The following is an 18,653-nucleotide window of genomic DNA, read 5'->3' on the forward strand; positions in this document are numbered from 1 at the left end:
ATACAAATATACTACAGGCATCCATAAAGACCCTCACCTGCCTCAAAATAACATTTTGAAGTATAAACACGATTGTAGCTTCCAAATTATAAGCATAGTTTTAATCTGCATATCCTGCTGCAGTTATTCTCCCTTTTCTGCTTACTAGGAATATCCCGCTCAGGCTTACATGATAAAGCACTTATTTGTCATGCGTTTTCTCTGAGTTCCTGCTTTCTCCGATGATCACAGTTCTCCAAAAACTTTTTGTGTAAAATGTCATGTACTATAAAAATATGATTCTCTAGCTTTTCATTGTGATTCAATGTTGCTTGCATAGACCTCAAGTCAAAAAAGTGACTCTTCTTTGTATGCATTATCACTATTGACTCCGCTCTATCCCTAGGGCCGCAGGTGGGGACCGTGGTCTCGTCCTGTATTTACCAACTGCGCAGGATCAGGAAAGTGGCATACCTCCTTACACCTGACGCCCTCCTGCAGGTTATCATGGCCCTCGTCCTCTCCCGCCTAGATTTTTCCAACTCGATCTACCATGGTCTGCCTAAAACATTGATGGCTAGACTGCAGGTGGTCCAAAATCAGGCGGCGAGACTGGCCTTAGGGATTCCGAAGTGGCAATCTGCTAGGCCCCTCCTTGTTAAACTCCACTGGCTCCCTGTCATCTCTAGGGCAGCCTTCAAGATCGGCTGCCTTATCTTCAAGTCATTGGCTGGCCCCTGTCCCATCTTTGTGAAATCCCTCATCAGACCCTACTGCCCGTCCCGCAACTTGAGATCCTCTCACCTTCATTTCCTGACTGTCCCTCCTTACAAGCTCTGCAGATCTGGAGGCCGGAGATTTGCACACCTGGCCCCCAAGCTCTGGAACTCCTTCCCCCTTTCTCTTAAAACTTCTAACTCTTTGACCCTTTTTCGTAAATCTCTAAAAACTTGGCTTTTTCCCCAATCTGGTTAGTCTTTCTGTCCCCTCTACTTCCAACCAGCGCCAGGAAACCCATGGTGTCAGTGCGCTATACAAGCACCCCTTACGATACGATACGATACGATACGATTATGTTATCCAGCCAGGGGCCATTGCCAAGGAAAACTGCTTTACTGAAAATGGCGAAGCTGTACAGATACTTCTCATCGTAGGCAGTATAGTGCAGTGAGTAACATCTTGGAGCGATAAAAAGTAGTTACAAAGTGTGACAAGACTACTTTGGTGTTAATGTCTGAGTACAAAATGACTATTGGGAAATAAGCCAACTATAATATGCATTTATTAAAAGTGCTGAGCACCAAAAACCGCGGGTACTTGGATGAACTTCAGAAATGTAACAATAGATAAGAATGGAGATTTAAAGTAAATGTAAAGTACATACACACCTGCAGTATGAGAAATTGGGTTTTGGTTGACTGGGGTCTTAGACCCAGTCAAGCAACTGCCACAATCCCTGTCAGGGTGAACCACGAAAGTCACTTAATTCACTTGTGCTTAACCCTGGGAAGTTTGGCACAAAAAGCAAGCAGGCATAACTTAGAGGCGATGTATACCGAATTTATGCAGCACACAAGCAGCAGGGCAGGCCTTTGAGGGTGCAAGGTAGACTGCAGGCAACAAAGCAGTCTTTCTAGGTGCAGCACAGCATCAGGCAACCCTCTGAGTGCTTCCACAGGTCTAGAAAGTGAACTAAAGAGTGGGTTTGAGGGCACTATTCTTATACTTGGTGCTTCTTTGTAGTTGGGAGAATAAGGGTTTCTCTTGGAAGTGTTTGGAATTTCTTGACTCCAAGCTGGCTTAAGAGGCAATGGGAAGGTGAGAAACCCTTTGTGTGAAGGCGGAGCACAGCCTATTCAATTGCAAGCGGAGCTGTGCCCAGCTCCGTCCCCATCCTGCCAGCAGATGGTCCATTCAGGCATACCTAATCTCTCGCTTAGGAGACTGTCTGGGAAGAATTCACAAAGTGCAATTATCAGTTACACCCAGTCTTGTGACAAATGGGAGGTTGCAGACACCAAATGGCTAAGGGCAAAAAAGGCCAACTTTCTAAAAGTACCTAAAAAAAAAAAGAAGCGTGGCTTACGTGTCCATCCGTCGCACTGCTTGGTGCAGGCCTTTTTCCTCACAATAGACTACTTCTCTTGTAGTACTCCAATTTAATCCAAGTGGTGAACCTATAACTATCAAAACCTTATTTATGAATTAATCCATGAGTTCTCAATCACTTAGAAGACAGCGTGATTCCACCATGATTCTTTATTTAACATTTTCAAAATGCCTTCTGCTCGCCCATCCGGGCTAACAACAGTGACATGTCTAGATGAACCATTCATAGCAGGTAGGCTCATTTTTTTGGACGTTCTTTAACATTTCGGTGATTTATGGGATAGATCATGGTATCTGCTTTCACGCAATTATCTAGGTATATGCATTAACAAACAAAGGGCCATATGCATGAACACATTTTCCTACAGACACAAAATGGGAAAAACCCTTTGATGCATCTAGCCCAAAGTCGCTTAAGGAAAGGAGTGCATTATTTTCATTTCTCTTTTTGCACAGCAACTTTCTAAAAGTGGTATTTTCCATTCCATTCAATATCTTTATTTCGGTCTCGAGGACCATAAAACTACAGTTCATAACAATATAAAAAAGACAATATACACATTTAAATCACGGATAGTACACCATCTTAGAACTACTGTGTATGCCAATGTATTGAAAGAAAACTGTACGTTTAAAAACGAGTGAACCGGATTTGAAATACATGTCTGAATTCTCCACCATTTAAAAAAAATGTAATTTAAAATCTGAAAAGAGTATTTTTTATTACAATTTCACAGATACCAAACATGAAATGCCGATCTGTCTCCAATCAGAAGTTAGCACTTTTTAAATGTAATAAGGCAAACCAATGTTAAACTATGAGACAGGTACTCTTCACTGTAATGAAAAATGAATGTAGGAGTTTTTCACTACCAGGACACGTAAAGCTTAAAACCACATGTCCAACTTTTAATTACAATGCACTCTGCCCTATGTCCTTCCTAGGGCCTACCTTAGGGGTGACATATTCAATAAAAGGGGAGTTTAAGGCTTGGCAAGGAGGTTACATTGCAAAGTCGAACGAGCAGTTTAGGCTGCAATGGCAGACCGGGACATGTTTTAAGGGGCTACTCAAGTGTGTGGCACAATATTTGCTGCAGGCATGCTAGTAGCATTTGACTCACAGGCCCTGGATATTTAATATATCACTTGCAAAGTATAAATAAATTAAATATGGCAATCAGGTGTAAACCAATGTAACCATGTTTGGTGGAGTGAGCACAAGCACTTTAGCACTGGTTAGCAGTGGTAAAGTGCAGAGTCCTAAGACCAACAGAAACAAAGAAAAATAAATAGAGAGAAACGGGCAAAGATTTGGGGGGAAGATCACCCTACGACTGACAAGTCTAACATGCAGTTACTGCTGTTTATGCATTTCGGTGGAGAGGGGAGCAATAATAGAAATTACTTATTTCCCCATTTAAAATGAATTCAGTGAAAACTGTGCAAATATACCTCAGCTACACAAATCATGATTGTGCAATATTTACTCTTGCATTTCCATTGCATGCAAATAAAATAAAAAAGGTCCTACTTGGCCTATCCAGCTGTGCAGATAATCCAACGGCAGCTTAAAGATAATTTTAAAATCTAGAAGGCTTAAGGACGGCACTCTTAGAGTCAGGCCATCTCAATTATTAAAAAAAAGTAAAAGATAATCGGGAGAAGGGGACAAAATACAGTCCGGCCTGTACTAGAGTCCTGACAAAATCATTACAAAAGCCTGCTGCATTGAAACAAATACCAAAAAGGTTACATTTGCTATAGAATTATTGTATCTATTAAAGTTCTTAATCTGACAAAAAGTGTTATGATTTAGTGTATTTTCAGATATAAAATAGTCCTACACCCATTTCAAAAGAATTTTCTAGTAGCCAGAGAGATATACCCAACAGCATGAGGTAAGAGATTTGTATTCCTCCTGATGTATCCAAAATGTGATTGACAAAGTCTCTAAACAGTGGCGGAAGAAGTGCTTACTCACATAAATTAATGCCTAAATTAGCCTGACCCAAATCCCACTCTGTTTATTCATACAATTTCATCTTCCTCAAGGCTTTGAAGACAGACCTAGGCAATCATTGGCAAAGCTTTGACAATGTTGAGCAAGCAATAAGAATGACTTTGTCAATGCCTGACTGGCCATGTTATACGTTTAAAAAGCAATAGAAACATTGCTTTCGATACTTTCTATTTCACCATGGTGTTGCTTGTTGTGACGTGAATTGATTTGTGAATGCATTCATTGCAATGTAAGCTGAATCACTGAATGAGATGACAATCTTTAAATTATAGAAATAATGTTTTACATACATATGGTACTTATATAGCACGGCTTATCACCTGTGAGGGTCTCCAGGTGCTGAGCTGCGGCTTTCATTGGAAGAGACAGGTCTTGATTAGCTTCCTGAAGTCTGTAAGCGAGGGTGATGTTCGGAGGTGGAGGGAGAAGGCGTTTCAGGTCTTTGCGGCGAGGTGGGAAAAGAAGCATTCTCTGGAGCAGCAGCGGTGCATACGCAGAGTCAGTGAAAGGGTGAGGGGAGTGGAGCAGAGATTTCTGGATGGTTGGGTGAAGTTCAGATTATGGTTCATGTATGCAGGTCTTTGGCCAATGGAGCACTTTGTAGACGTGGGTCAGTAGCTCGAACTGGCATCTTTTCTGGATGGGGAACCAGTGGAGGTCTCAAGTGCTGGATGATGTGGATCCTTTTGGGAAGGTTGAGGACAGTCTGGCTGCTGCGTTCTGTATAGTCTGGAGTCTTCCATTAAGTTCGCTGGTGGTGCCTGAATAGAATGCCATGCCATAGTCAAGATGGCTGGTGATTAGGCCTGTCTCACTGTTTTTCTGGAGCTGATGGGTAGCCATTTAAAAAGCTTGCAGAGAAATGCAGAGAATGTGGAAGCAAGCTCAGGACACGGCGTTGAACTGTCCTTTCATGGAGAGTTCACTGTCCAGGATGATGCTGAGGTTCCGGATATGAACTTTCAGCGTGGGGGTGGGTTTGAGTTCCATGTTTTCTGTACTTTTAACATGGTCAGTTACGGCTATTGATTTTGTCAAATCTGTTTGAGTTTAAAAGCCTCCAGCAATGTCAAAGCCAATAGTGGCTACATTCATGGAGAAAAGCAGAACAAGAAAGTGTAATGGGACCACATCCTGGGCATCTTAAGTCCAAAATCCTGTGCTTGGCGTACCGCAGAGAAGCTTTGAGAGGGAGGGTGGTAGAAGAGAGCAGGCTAAGGAAAACATTCAGGGGATCACTAATCCTGCCAGCCACTGATGAAGAGCGCCATAGGAAGGGCAGGAGAGGAAGTAGTTTCATGATGTAAACAGCAAAAAGCTACACCCTAGCCAATCAAAAACATGGATACACAAGCTACACACTAGGGGAGGGACAAACACGGAACAGAGAGATAAACCACCAATAAAACCAGGGAACTGTCATTGAGAAGTAAGCTCTCTAATAATGAGCAACGGCTGACTCTGTGTAGGTTTGTGTACAATGCTATAAAGAACAGACAGCTGGAGCTATCAGTGTAGAGACTGCGGAAGGAGCAGACTCTTAAATCTGTTGTAGAAAATTATGAAATCACCAATGTGATCACTTGTAAGGCTAATGAAATTTGAGGGTCAGTTATAAATGGGAATGTGAGGGACTAAAGGTCTAAGAAAAGAGGGCCTAGTTTGTTAATAAAAAATGTGAATTCTTTTAAAAATAACCAGTTCAGATTTAACGGACAACATTTCAACCAATGTGTGATTATCCGTGGAGTGCATGGTGTGAAGTAATTTCCTTTATCAGGAAGCTGGAGGAAAGATGTTGGTGCTTTTTCACCAGAAATGAAATCTATATGTAGTGAGTGTAGAAGTTAATCCAACGGAATAGATCATGATTTGTAAAAGAAAAAGTGCCGATGCCCAAAGCTCTTCTCAGAAGCCCAGGGCCAGCACTATTACATGTTGGCACGCTGAATACTACAGCTGTGTAGTCTGAAATTCAGTTGATGCCTCTGTAATCAACTACTAGGCCCTGCCTATCCCTTTAGCTCACTTTTGTGGGTTCCTACTTTCTCCCTTCCTTTTTCACATTTCATCAGTCTTTTTCTTCCTCCTCTTTTGTGATTTTCCCTCTGTTGCTCTAGGAAAATGTACAGTGGAGTAACAATAAGAGCTGGTCCCCAATAATGAGTGCCGGTGGTACCCACCGGCAACCACTGGTAATAGCTCAAGAAAGCCAAGATTAAATCGTGTGGGTGATGTGAAGAGGCCTGGGAGCAGAATCATGAAAGTACGCCACTTGGTTTCAACCAGTGATGAAGGAATACATCCTGTTGTGTTAAAGGCTCCTGATGACGTTTATCCAAGTCTTTAAATGGTTCGGTTCCCTTAGCCAACTCCTCTCTCTCATTGCCAGCCACTTACATCCCCATGGTGCTCTAAGTGTACTTTTATACTCAAATTTGCTAAGTTATTTACGAGGGCGGCAGCCCTTTATCACTTCAGTGGTTAAAAAAATATTTTTAGTTTTTCGAAGGTCCTTGATAAAGTGATTCTGCACAAAAGTTCATTGTTCAGGGGAATCTGAGCTGTTTTATTCTGCTATGGAGAGAAATGGGCACTGTTTCGCTGCTGAAATATAAAGAATGTATGCAGCATTATTTGGTAATGGAAGAAAATGAGCCGTTTGACTCAGCTCGAAAATAAGCAAGAACTATTCTGTCATTGAAGGAAGGAAAGGGGGGCTGTTTGCTCAAGAAATGTAATTCATGTGCTCTCCATATTCTGTAACAGAACAGTATAGAACTGTTGTGCTCCAGGTTAGGAAATGGATGCGCAGTCCTTTATTGTGCTAATGGCATAGTCGGGTTTCGGACCTGCAATAGAAAGGAGAATGCGGTAATATATTCAATTGTGGAAATTAAATTCCAATGTTTTATCAGGTAATGGAATGGAAAGTGCAATGCTGTGCTCCATAAATGGGCAGAATGTGCACGTTTGGAAAGAAATGGAAAGGAAAGTGTGCTGTTTTGTTCCGGTAATAGAAAGTACTGTACGCTGGTCTGACCCCGTAATAGAAAATAATCTACGCTGTTAATCAATAATGGAAAGAAATGTGCACTGTGGAGCTAGCGTCAGTGACCTCCCATATGGCAGTTCAATTTATCATAATGCGCACAAGTGTCAGAAATGTGCTATACACGCATGTGTAACATAGCATAACATAGTGGATCAATTATTTAAACATTTTTGGGGGTCCTATGATCCCTCTTCCTGACTGCTACACCCCATGTTATAAATCATCAAAATGTCCCTGCCCACCACTCCATCTCCCCTCATGGCCAGATGATGAGACATTTAAAACTCATGTCTCAGACCAAGAGGGTGCTGCAACTCTAGTCTTCTGTCTGATTACAAGAGGAGGTTCATGAATCCCCATCTGGCTGTCGCCACAAAATGTTTTTAAAAAATCGGACAAACTTTTAATAGAGAACTGAATTTTTTTTTTAAAGCTGGCCATTAGTTTACTTAAAACAAAAAGAGACAATAGTGCAACTTTAAAAAAAGAAAAATGAAGGAGGACCTGAGTGATTAACTGTGGTCTTAACCGCACTGTGGTGAGCTCACGTAAATAGTGAAGGAATGGCATTACACATGATGTAATACATTGCAAGCTAAATTACAGAGCAGGCGAGCATTAAACAAAAAAATGTAGGTCAAAATCCTATCAACAGAGCGTGGTCAAATAGAAGCTGAAACCTGAAGACCGGACAGTTAACTGTCTCGTGATCATGATGAGAAGAAACATCCTTGTGCCGGAGTGGGGAATATACTAGACTAGGGAGCTTGTGGGCGAGCACCGAAATATGCCCAGGTGTGCTCCAAATATTTGTCAAATGAGTGCGTGAGTTGTTGGCCATCAAAGCCTTATGTTTGATGAGCAGGTGGTCACCAAAGATTTGGGCAGGCACAGAAATATGCAAGTCGGCTTTGTATTCAACATACAAAGTAGATTTGGGGGCACCAAAGGGATTTCCTTTATTCCAAAATAGCCTCAGAAGCTGGGGAATAACTTCCCCAGCTCCCGAGGCTGTTCTTGGTTTTTACTGAAATGGCAATTTGGGTGCATGGTGCGCTGAGAACATTTCACTGAAAACAAAAGTGAAATGAGCCATTCGGCTCATTCACTTTCTACGTGCTTGCGGGGCAATCTCAGCCCGAGCATGAAGGCAGACGGAAGCAGTATCATTGGAATGGTATCCCTCACTAGTGGATATCTGCTTCGGAATTGCCGCAGGAGTGTGATCCCATGGCAGGGATGCACCCACTAGGCACCAGGGAGGGGGAGCAGCCCTTGGAAAAGGCCTTTTGCTCTCTGCAACGTTTCTGGCAATGTTCATTCTATTTGGGGGGACAGAAAGCCCAGTAGTAAGCCTGGGGCTATTTTGTTTTTTTTATAGCAGAGGGGTGGGGGCTCCCTAGAATGGGCATGCCAATGATTCCACCTCCAAAATAAATTGCAGGAGTCTTTCTGCCGTCCTGAGAGGGCAATGGGGCACTAGCCATGGATCTGCCACCCAGCCCACCAGGCACCACAGAATATTTTTTTATTCATAGGGGTGGGATCTTTCAAGAATGGGAAGGCCAATGCCCCCCCCCCAAAAAAAAACTTGCCACAGTCTTTTTGCCACGCCCCCAGGAGGCAGATGGGGGCAATGGCCTGTGATCTGCCCCATTGGGGGGGCAGAAAGCCCATCAGACACCAGGGATTATGTTTTTTTATACATAGGGGTGGGCACTGTCCAGAATGGGCATGCCAATAGCCCCACCCCCAAATACAAATGGACAATCATTTTGTCCCCCTGGAGGGCATGTGGGGGTTATCACCCCCCAATATGCCACCATGAGGGCACAAAGCCTACTAGACAATAGGGATTTTTAAAATAAAAGTGTGGTTGGGGCTGCCCACAATGCGCTTGGCCATTCCCCTATCCCATATAGATGGGGACCAAAGTTTTCCTGCCTCCCCTAGGGGGTGAGTGAGGCAATAACTACAGATCTGTCCCCGGGGGGCAGAGAGCCTACTAGGCACAAGGGACATTTTTTTTTCTTAGTCTAAGGAGTGGGGGCTACCCGGAAAGGGCATGCCAATCCCTCTACCACCCACCAATAAAACTGGGCAAGGGGAACATTGGGTGGTAGGACATTTGTCCCGGAGCGGTGACCCCAGGCAGAAATGTAAGGAAAATGTGATTTATTTTGCTAAATTTGAGATTTGCAAGGGATTCTGGGTAGGAAAAAATTGGCTGATCCACACAGGTAGGTTTCCCTACATGGCCACCGAGCCTGGGACCAAAAACACAGGTGACTCCATCACAAAACCAAGACTTTTTGTGATCAATAATTTTGAAGTATCCACACTATGTTTTGGGCTGTGTCCTGTCCCAGACACTAGGCCTACCCACGCAAGTCAGGTACTATTTTTATCAGGAGACTGGGGAAATGCAAGGTGGGTAGAAGTGTGTCGCTTCCCACAGATTCCAGAACTTTCCATCACAAAAATCGGAGGCGAATATTTTTTTATGCAAAGTTTGAGGTTTGCAAGGGATTCTGGGTAACAGAAACTAGTGAGAACCACACAAGTCACCTCATCCTGGATTACCCTGGGTGTGTAGTTTTAAAAAATTTACACATTCGCTAGGTTTCACTAGGTGCCGGCAGAGCTAGGCTCCCAAACCCACGCTAGGCACATTGCGAAAAAATGGTCATTTTTCACTGGAAAAAAAATGTGATGGCAGTTCGGGCTGGACTGTTCCCATGGACTGGTTTGCATATGGAAATGTCTGATTTGGGGTGGCGGAGTGAGCTAAAGAATGATGATGGATTAAACCCAGATCAGTTGACTGGGGGGTAAGTGCTTGCAATGTTCAACACTCCGTCCATCATCTCCTCTGGTTTTGGTTTGTTCACCCTAAGTTGGCAGGGTATGCCCAGACATGGGTCCCTTGCTCACTTTGCCACTGGATTCAAGCTAGCCTGGCTGATAATGGCTGATTAGCCAGAAACCGGTCCCAGGATGCTTGTTTCCGGTCCAGGGAAGACATGGCTTGGCAGTTCAGGCTGGACTGTTCCCATGAGGCACAGGGTCAGCCTGATTTGCATATCGCCATATCTGAACTGGGGTGGTGGAGTGAGCTAAAGAATGATGATGGATTAAACCCAGATCAGTTGACTAGGGGTGAGTGCTTGCAATGTTCAACACTCCATCCATCAGCCCTTTTGGTTTCAGATTGCATTATAGGCCATTTCCTGTCGCAGGCACTATGCCTACCCACACAAGTGATGCACCATTTGTATTGGGAGACGTAGGGTAATAGAGAATAGTAGAACAAGTGTTATTATCCATTGACTTTCTTTGCATTTCTGCCTCCCAAATGTAAGACAATGTGTAAAAAAATAAGTCATTTTGAAAAATGTCCTCTAATCACATGCTAGTATGGGTACCCACAATTTCGGAGATGTGCAAATAACCACTGCTTTTAAACTCTATATTTTGTTACCATTTCGGAAATATACAGGTTTCCTTGATACCTAGTTTTCACTCTTTATATGTTACCAAATAATTTGCTATATACCCAGTACACAATGAAAAACCATTGCAAGACACAGCTCAGTTACTAGGCCTGGGTATCTCAGGCTCTTGGTGAACCTTGCCACTAATGGCTGTTCTTTTCAACTCAATTTCAATGTTTTTTAAAATCAACTGTTAGTCTCTATAGGAATATCTTGAAGGCTCTACACAAAGGACACCTTGCTGAATTCAGAATTATGTCTACTTTTCAGAAATGTATTGTTTTTCAGGGTTATCTGACATAAGCCTGTCTGTCCTGGATGGCAGATGGGGGTATTACCACTGATCTGCTACAGGGGGCAGAAAGCCCACTAGACACCAGGATTATTTTTATTAGAGAGGGAAGGAGGCAGCACATAATGTGTGATGCCTATGTACCCCCAGCCCCCCCAAAATAGCCATAGTCTTTATGCCCTCCTGGGGGGAAGATGTGGGCAATAGCCCCTGATATGCCCCGGGTTCTGAAAGCCCACTAGTGACAAGGAGAATGAGCACACAAAAAAGTAGTAAACATAGGTTATGTCCCAGTAAAATGCCAAGACTGTGTAGAAATGTTGGTTTTCTGACAAGTCTGCCTGTTCCTGAAAGCACGGTAGATGGTTTTTGCACCGCAAACCCTTTCTTGATATCATTCACAGAGAAAAAAAATTACTCTTTCTTCTGCAGCACTTTTTCCCATTTTTCCCTAAAAACCCAAAGATGTGCTGTATTTTGCCTAATTTCTTGATCTCCTCCAAGGGAATCCACAAACCCCGGTTACCTTTAGAATTCTCAGCATATTAGAAGAAAAGGAGGCCAAATTGGTGTGGATACCTTATGTGGACAAAAGGTTATGGGGGCCTATGAACAAATTGCCCAAATAGCCAAAAAAGGGTGAGGCAGAGGGAGGCCTGGCAGCAAAAGGGTTAACCCTAACATGCAGCTTCTGCAACCAAAAAAGACAGAACAGATTTACTGTCAGATAACCCCCTTTTTACCAATATCTTTTTGGCATTTAAAAAAAAAAAACCTATCATTTGAGGACCAGACTTACTAAGATTTTGCATAGGGTTGCACAATTGTTTGGTGCAGCTCCAACACAGAATCTTTATTGGGATTTACAAAGCCACGCAAATCGTGATTTGTGTGGCTTTGTGAAAAAAAAATAACACAACGCAGCACATAGCGCTGCCTTGTGGTACCATCTGTCAGGTAGGGATTATATGGATACTGCATGGGCTTCCTTGTAAATCCACCCATGTATTTTGATGCAAACCGATATTTAGAAAGACTTGCAAACATTGGTTTGTGCCAAAATCATGCACCTACCTGAGGCTGGTATAATGAGGAGAAATATATTAATTTCTCTTCATTCCCTCTTTTCATATGTGGCTGGTGATGCCACATCCTGTGACGCCACGTGCTATGTCACGCACCATAATGTCACACACCGTCAGGTCTCTTGCATTCTGCCTAACTTGGTTAGCGCCTAACATCTTTTCTTAGGACTTGTGCCCTGTCAACAAGCTTAATTTAAATATAGCAGAGACATAGAGCGCGCATTTGTGACGTTAACATGTTGGAACTGCACAATTAAAATTTGTATTCTCAATCCAGTGCATAATTTGATATACACCATTAGAATTATCAAGCAGAAACTGATAGCAAGTAATTTCCATTTTATTGTCTTTATTTAATTGTACTGAATTGCTACAGTACTATATGGGCCTTCCATAGCTAAGCCTACAGGCATGCAAAACAACAAATGAAAAGACTATCCTTACGTTTCTAAAGCAAACGTGGGGTGCTGCCTCTGCCCCACACTGCTTCTGGTAATCAGCCCAGTCAAAGTCAAGACCCGAATAGCCTGTAATAGGAAAACAGCAAAAATATACACATGAGAGAGCACTGATATAATCCGATTGCTCAAAGACGAAGAAACAGAAAAACTAACGTTTAGTATAAATAAATTTAAAGAATCAGAACTGAACTATACAAAACTGAAAAAAGGAAATTAAAATACCTTTGGGGGATGTAAGATTGACTCCGTTTATAAGGCACCACTGAATGGGTAATATCCCCAAGGAATCTGCGTGGCAGAGGAATGAACTGGTACAAGGTTCAGCTCTTAGGTCATCAATCGTCACTTGGAAATAATGATTGTTAAAAACCTGTAGACAAGTAATGAGATTTTGCTTCAGGAAATGTGTGCGGTACTATGATTCTCAAACAAAGCCTATCTGGCTCTATATCATTCTACAACATTGTATGGTGAGTGACCTTGGGGCATATGTATCAAACGATTTTTCATTCGCAAACGCTGTGATTCGCAAAAATACAGCGTTTGCGAAAGAAAAATCGCTAAAAGTGATGTATGACCTGTTTTCTCATTGCAAAATTAAGGAATCGCAAAATTTGCGATTCCTTAATTTTGCGTAAGCATTTAAGGAATCGCAAATTGCGATTCCTTAAATGCTATGTATCAAGCACCCAAGTTGTGAGATTTCTCATTAAGAAATCGCAAATTACCACGAACTTCAAGTTGGTGGTAATTTGTGATTTCTTTCACAAATGCGCTTTTTTGCATTTGTAAAGGTGTCATGTGGCGCACACACATGCCCTTACGGCATGTATGTGCAACATATGCGCACACATGTTCATTTCAGGGGTGCATCAGGGTGTCCTTATGACACCCTTGAAATTATTCTCAATTTGAGATTCTCAAATTGCGAATCGCAAGCTGAGAATTACTTCACATTCATTCCTTTGGGCCTTCTGGCCCATAGAAATGAACGGGAAAGTATTCCTTAATTGCGATTTTGCGATTTGCGAATTGCAATTAAGGAAAACAAAGAAATTGCAAAAAAATGCGATCTTCTACATACATCCCTTTTTGCAATTCTCAAATAGCGATTCTCCAAAAATTGCTATTTGAGAATCGCAAACAGGGATTTTCATACATATGCCCCCTTTTGATCTAAACCAGCTGCTCTTAACATTCTAACTCATGTGTACCTCCATTGAATCACTATTGAAAGCCTGGGGCCCTAAACCACAAAACAATGCTTAAAAATACAGAAACAAGTATACATCAAACAAATACACACATTCTGAAATATTTGATTTTATTCAGTAACAAAAAATACACAGATTGTAATTTCTATGGTAATGGGAAGATTGGAGATTCTGAAAATGTGATTTTATTTCTTAAAGATGAAGTGGGAGGTTGGACTCTAGCATATCAGTTTTTCTATTTTGCTCCTCGTGCATGCTATCTTTTGTTAGCACATACCAGCGTTTCAGTAGAGTTTTCCAGTCATCGGTTCTAGATTCAGTTTGCAGTATTTGTCCTGCACCCACTAATAAAACTGAGGATAGCAATTTAATTATTCATTTCCAGTTTTAAATTCCTTCAAACCTACATTGCCTTTAAATTTTTAAATTTAGCTTTTTTATCTATATATAACATTTATGAAGCTGCTAATATTAATTAATTAAACAGTCATGGACCCCATGAGTAGGTGCTGTGGATAGCCAAAGGTTAGGATCTGCTTTTCTAAGCTATCTGACTTAAGAAAACACAGCATAACTCGTATGTTGAACATGTGCATAAAAGTGCTGGCATGAAAGTGCTTGGTTTCAAAATAAATATATACATAAATACATAGCAGCATATAGCAAACTTCCCTCGTATCTTCCCAAAATATAATATCTTGAAACAGTTGGCATATGTATGTTTCAATAACACGTCCCACTCAACAGATATAATTGTTCATATAATCCATTGAAGAAAATAAATAAACATTTCAAACATTGGCAACCCACTTAGTTCATGTTAGCAGCAATAAGATGACATTTTGTGATTTTATAATCTTGATTTTAGATTGTGGACCAGATGCATGCTTCTGCCTGGTTGGTTTGAGCGCAGGATACCTGAACATCGCTGTACTGAGGAGGGGCAAGAGACCACCTGATGGGGAGTGGCCACGATATTTAAAAGTGACGTTATAGTTAGGTGAATATGTCAATGACAACATTAATGTTTTGAAACACAGAAATTCACCAGTTACAGTTAGCAGAGGTAACTATAACATGCATCCCCACCATGCCCTGATTATGACCGGACATATTACATCACTTATGACATGTTCTACAACATCATTTATAACATCACTGACATTGGAATGTGGACATGTAGATATTGACACTGAAACATTAATATGAGCTAAATAAATTACCACTAGGACACTGACACAGGACAAAACAGAGTCAGAGGCTACTAACACAGCTGCAATTGCACCAGTACATTTCACTGGGACACTGCCACTCAGACACAGATGCTGGGATACTGGCATAGGAGCACTAACACTGCACAGATATAGTAATTAATGGACAATCTCACGGGAACACTGACATAGTGCACAAATATGGCTGGAACAATGGCATGGGGCAATTCTGGATCTACGACACTGATGATTGGACAAAACCCCAGCGGCTGTATTATGTAAAACGTGCATGGGACTGGTCTATGCCATGTGCACCTACAGCAGGCCTGATCAGTTTGCCCCATTAATGTTAATGTGCTACCCCATGGGCAGCTTTGAACCCATGCTATCCTGGTTCAGGGCACTAGTGATTGGGGTAAAAGTGTTTGAAGCAGCAGGTCTCTCTTTCATTATGCAGGCAACAATGAAGCCTTCTTTTTAGAGGACAGAGCAAGTCACTCTTTCGGAGGGTACAGACAATGGCAGCAACACCCTACAATGCTATGTCTGAGGGTGATCCATAGGTCCCCTTTCTAGGGTCAGTCCTGGGGGCACACTGAAGGTGCATCACCTCTTTGCGACATATGGTCAGTATGCTCCCTAACAGCACCTTTGCATCTACACCCACATTGATAATACATTGTGGGTGCAGAGGTGAATATTTCCCTCATTTTATTGGGACCCTTGTGCAAATGAGGAGATACCCCCTAGAGAACATACTGGTGCATATATAGTGCTGGCACAATCTTTATCAAGTGCCACAGCAGCATAGAAAGTGGATCCCTGCCATGTCCATTGCATCCAGAGAACATTCAGTGTTAAACTGTTAGACCTGTCAGCCTTAGCATGGTCTTCCATAAAACGTTTGCTTTACTCCTCAATATGTTTCTGATCTTGCTTTTGTTGGCCTTAGGACTCTACACTTTACTACTACAACCAGTGCTAAAGTTCATGTGCTCACTCCTAAAGCATGGCAACATTGACTTTTCTATGATTGGTATAATTAATTTACATGTAAGTTCCTAGTAAAGTGCCACTACCTGCACCCAGGGCCTGCAAGTGAAATGCTACTAGTGACCTAAAGCACTAATTGTGCCACCCACTTAAGAAGCCCTTTAAACAGGTCTCAGGCCTGCCACTGCAGCCTTTACGTGCAGTTTTAAAGTGCCATTTCAATCTGGCAAAATAAACAATTTCCCATGCTCAACCCTGCCTTTGTATTACATACAAGTCATCCCCTGGGATAGTTCCTAAACAATCCACAGGGCAGGGTGAAATGTATTTAAAGAGTAAGGCATGTAATTTTAGGTTTTACATGTCTGGGTAGTTTAAACTCCTAAAAGTTCACTGCTTATACGATTTTATCTGCCTGATTTGGTCGTCTTTTTCAATAAAGAATAATTTTCGAAAGACAACAAGATTTCATGGACTTGAAAGATTTCTTCAGATCATCAATAACAACTTCTGTCTAGCTGACCTTGAATGTATCTATAATCCATGTGCGTGAAATTCCTATTTTCTATGTAGATCGCCACAGTCGTTGCTTGGTGCTTTGTGCTTTTTTGTGCTATTTTCACTGAAACTTTTAAAATTGCATATCTCCTGTTCTAACAATCGAATTCTTGTAACTTTGGTCTTGTTTTATTTATTCAAATATACTCTATTTGTCTAATCTGGTGTGGAAGCCCTTTTGTGACTGTTTGAAGTATTGCACAAATACTTTACACATTGCCTCTGAGTTAAGTCTGTTTGCTCAGTGCCAAGCTACCAGAAGGTTGGGCACAGGTAACTTTGGGGTCAGCTTGTGACTACACCCGGTAGGGATATTGGTTGCTGCTTGAGTTAAGTTTTACTCCCCCCAACCTGTACTCCATTTCTTACAGATGTGATCCCAGGACAGTAACAAATCACAGGCTAACCAACACAAAGATACTGTGAGCGAGTCATAACACTGTGGGTAATGACCTGTAGTCACTGCCATGGGTCAGTGGTACTCTAATGCTGGAAAAAAACAGACATAGGGACATGGGTATTGAGACTGACCCAGGGACACTAAGAAAGACTTTGATGCACTGCAACACCACCAAGGGTTACTGCCACAACAACACTGCCAAGGTACAGAGACACTGACACTGTAGACATTGGAAGTAACATGGGGACATTTGCACTGGGAAGCTGACATTACCACATGAACAGAGATGCACACATTGACATTGGACACTTACTCCAGGGCATTGACATTGGGACATAGGTAGATGGGGGAAAAGGACACTGACAAATGTGCACTGATATTTACATAAGGACCCTGATGTAGCAACAGCGACAAGTCCAAAAACACTAATGCTGAGACACTCACACAAAGGGCACATTTGGACACTGCCACAGGGATGCTACAATATTTGATATTTATTAATTTATATAGCGCCCAAATCACCGCGTAAGGGGTATCTCTGCACTTGGGCAGCGAGCTTCAGCCAGACGAGCACACTTCAGAAAAGATAGGTCTTTAGCAGCTTCCTGAAATGTAGGAGTAGCATTCGCGTAAGTGGAGTAGAAGTTCGTTCCAAAGAGTAGGGACAAGGTAAGTAAATGCCCTGCCAACCATGCATGCTTCTTTAATTATTGGGGTGCAGAGAAGTTGTTTAGATCCTGACCGAAGGGGCCTAAAGGGTGTGCACCTTGCCAGTTTGTCTGATAGGTAGGAGGGACGCAGGTCATTGAAAACTTTGAAAACAGTGCCACAAACTTTGAATTTCACTCGTTTTCTCAAAGGGAGCCAGTGAAGGTTATTTAGAAGCGGCATAGAGACCGTTCTGGGAGGGGCATTCGCTACTCGGTGGGCCGCATAGATGGATAGTCACAATGACACTCGGTTGCTGTCACTAGAGCACCATCTCTTAGTTGGATAATCTATCAATTTGGACACAGATGCTAGGGCACAAACTCATGCATGTTATTAGTAATGGGGATACTGATACAAGGACAGTGACACAAGAGCACTGATATGAGTTCATAGACACAAGGACACAGTGAAATTGATACTGAAACTGGAATACCAGCACAGACAGAGATACACTCATCACTGTCACTTGAACATAGCCTCATATTCTGTGATACACTGACACAGGAAGAGTTTAACTTATATGTGGACTCTGATATTAGAATTGTGACACCTGGAAAATCCCACTAACAATGTAATAGACATATGGGCACTGGGACACTGCAGGCACTGACAAATAGAAACTGAAAATGTAATGGGGAGGCATAGCGACACGTAGACCTATACTTGGACATTTAATTTAGGACACTGATTTGGGTACACTGATAGGTCTACATTGTGTCTAATTTGGAGCAAATGAAATTGTGACACTAACATTTGGAGATGAGGATACAGGAACCCAATTCACAGGCACTGAAACTTACAGGTTAAGAACACTGGTACAAAAGGACACAGTGACACTCTTGAATGGACACAAATATGAGGCCAGGGAAACAGACCAGAAAGCCCTGGCCACTCAGATCATGAAGACAAGCACTAGCAAATCAATGGCCCCGTCTAAAAAACAATATTCCTTAACAATGTTGAGCACCACAAAGTTATAATGTGGACAAAAACTGCTTATCAGAAATACTTTCTGGCCTTTGTTCTTGAGATAAAAAGTTAATCTAATTGGTTTCAGCATACAAAACC

The 18,653-nt window shown here is 42.1% G+C and overlaps 1 protein-coding gene across 3 annotated transcripts in view; it reads right to left on the reverse strand.

Annotated features, from left to right (window-relative positions):
• Window positions 1–18,653, reverse strand: part of SFMBT2 (Scm like with four mbt domains 2) — a 916,952-nt gene that overhangs the window by 228,340 nt on the left and 669,959 nt on the right. For all 3 annotated transcript variants that reach the window (XM_086918957.1, XM_086918956.1, XM_086918958.1), the window contains 2 exons: window positions 12,721–12,868; window positions 12,482–12,564 (listed from right to left, as the gene is read on the reverse strand). In XM_086918957.1, coding sequence (XP_086775083.1) covers window positions 12,482–12,564; window positions 12,721–12,868 — 231 coding nt within the window. The remainder of the gene's footprint in view (window positions 1–12,481; window positions 12,565–12,720; window positions 12,869–18,653) is intronic.

Source organism: Lissotriton vulgaris, chromosome 1_1 (assembly GCF_964263255.1).
Source record: "Lissotriton vulgaris chromosome 1_1, aLisVul1.2, whole genome shotgun sequence".
Lineage (NCBI taxonomy): Eukaryota > Metazoa > Chordata > Amphibia > Caudata > Salamandridae > Lissotriton > Lissotriton vulgaris.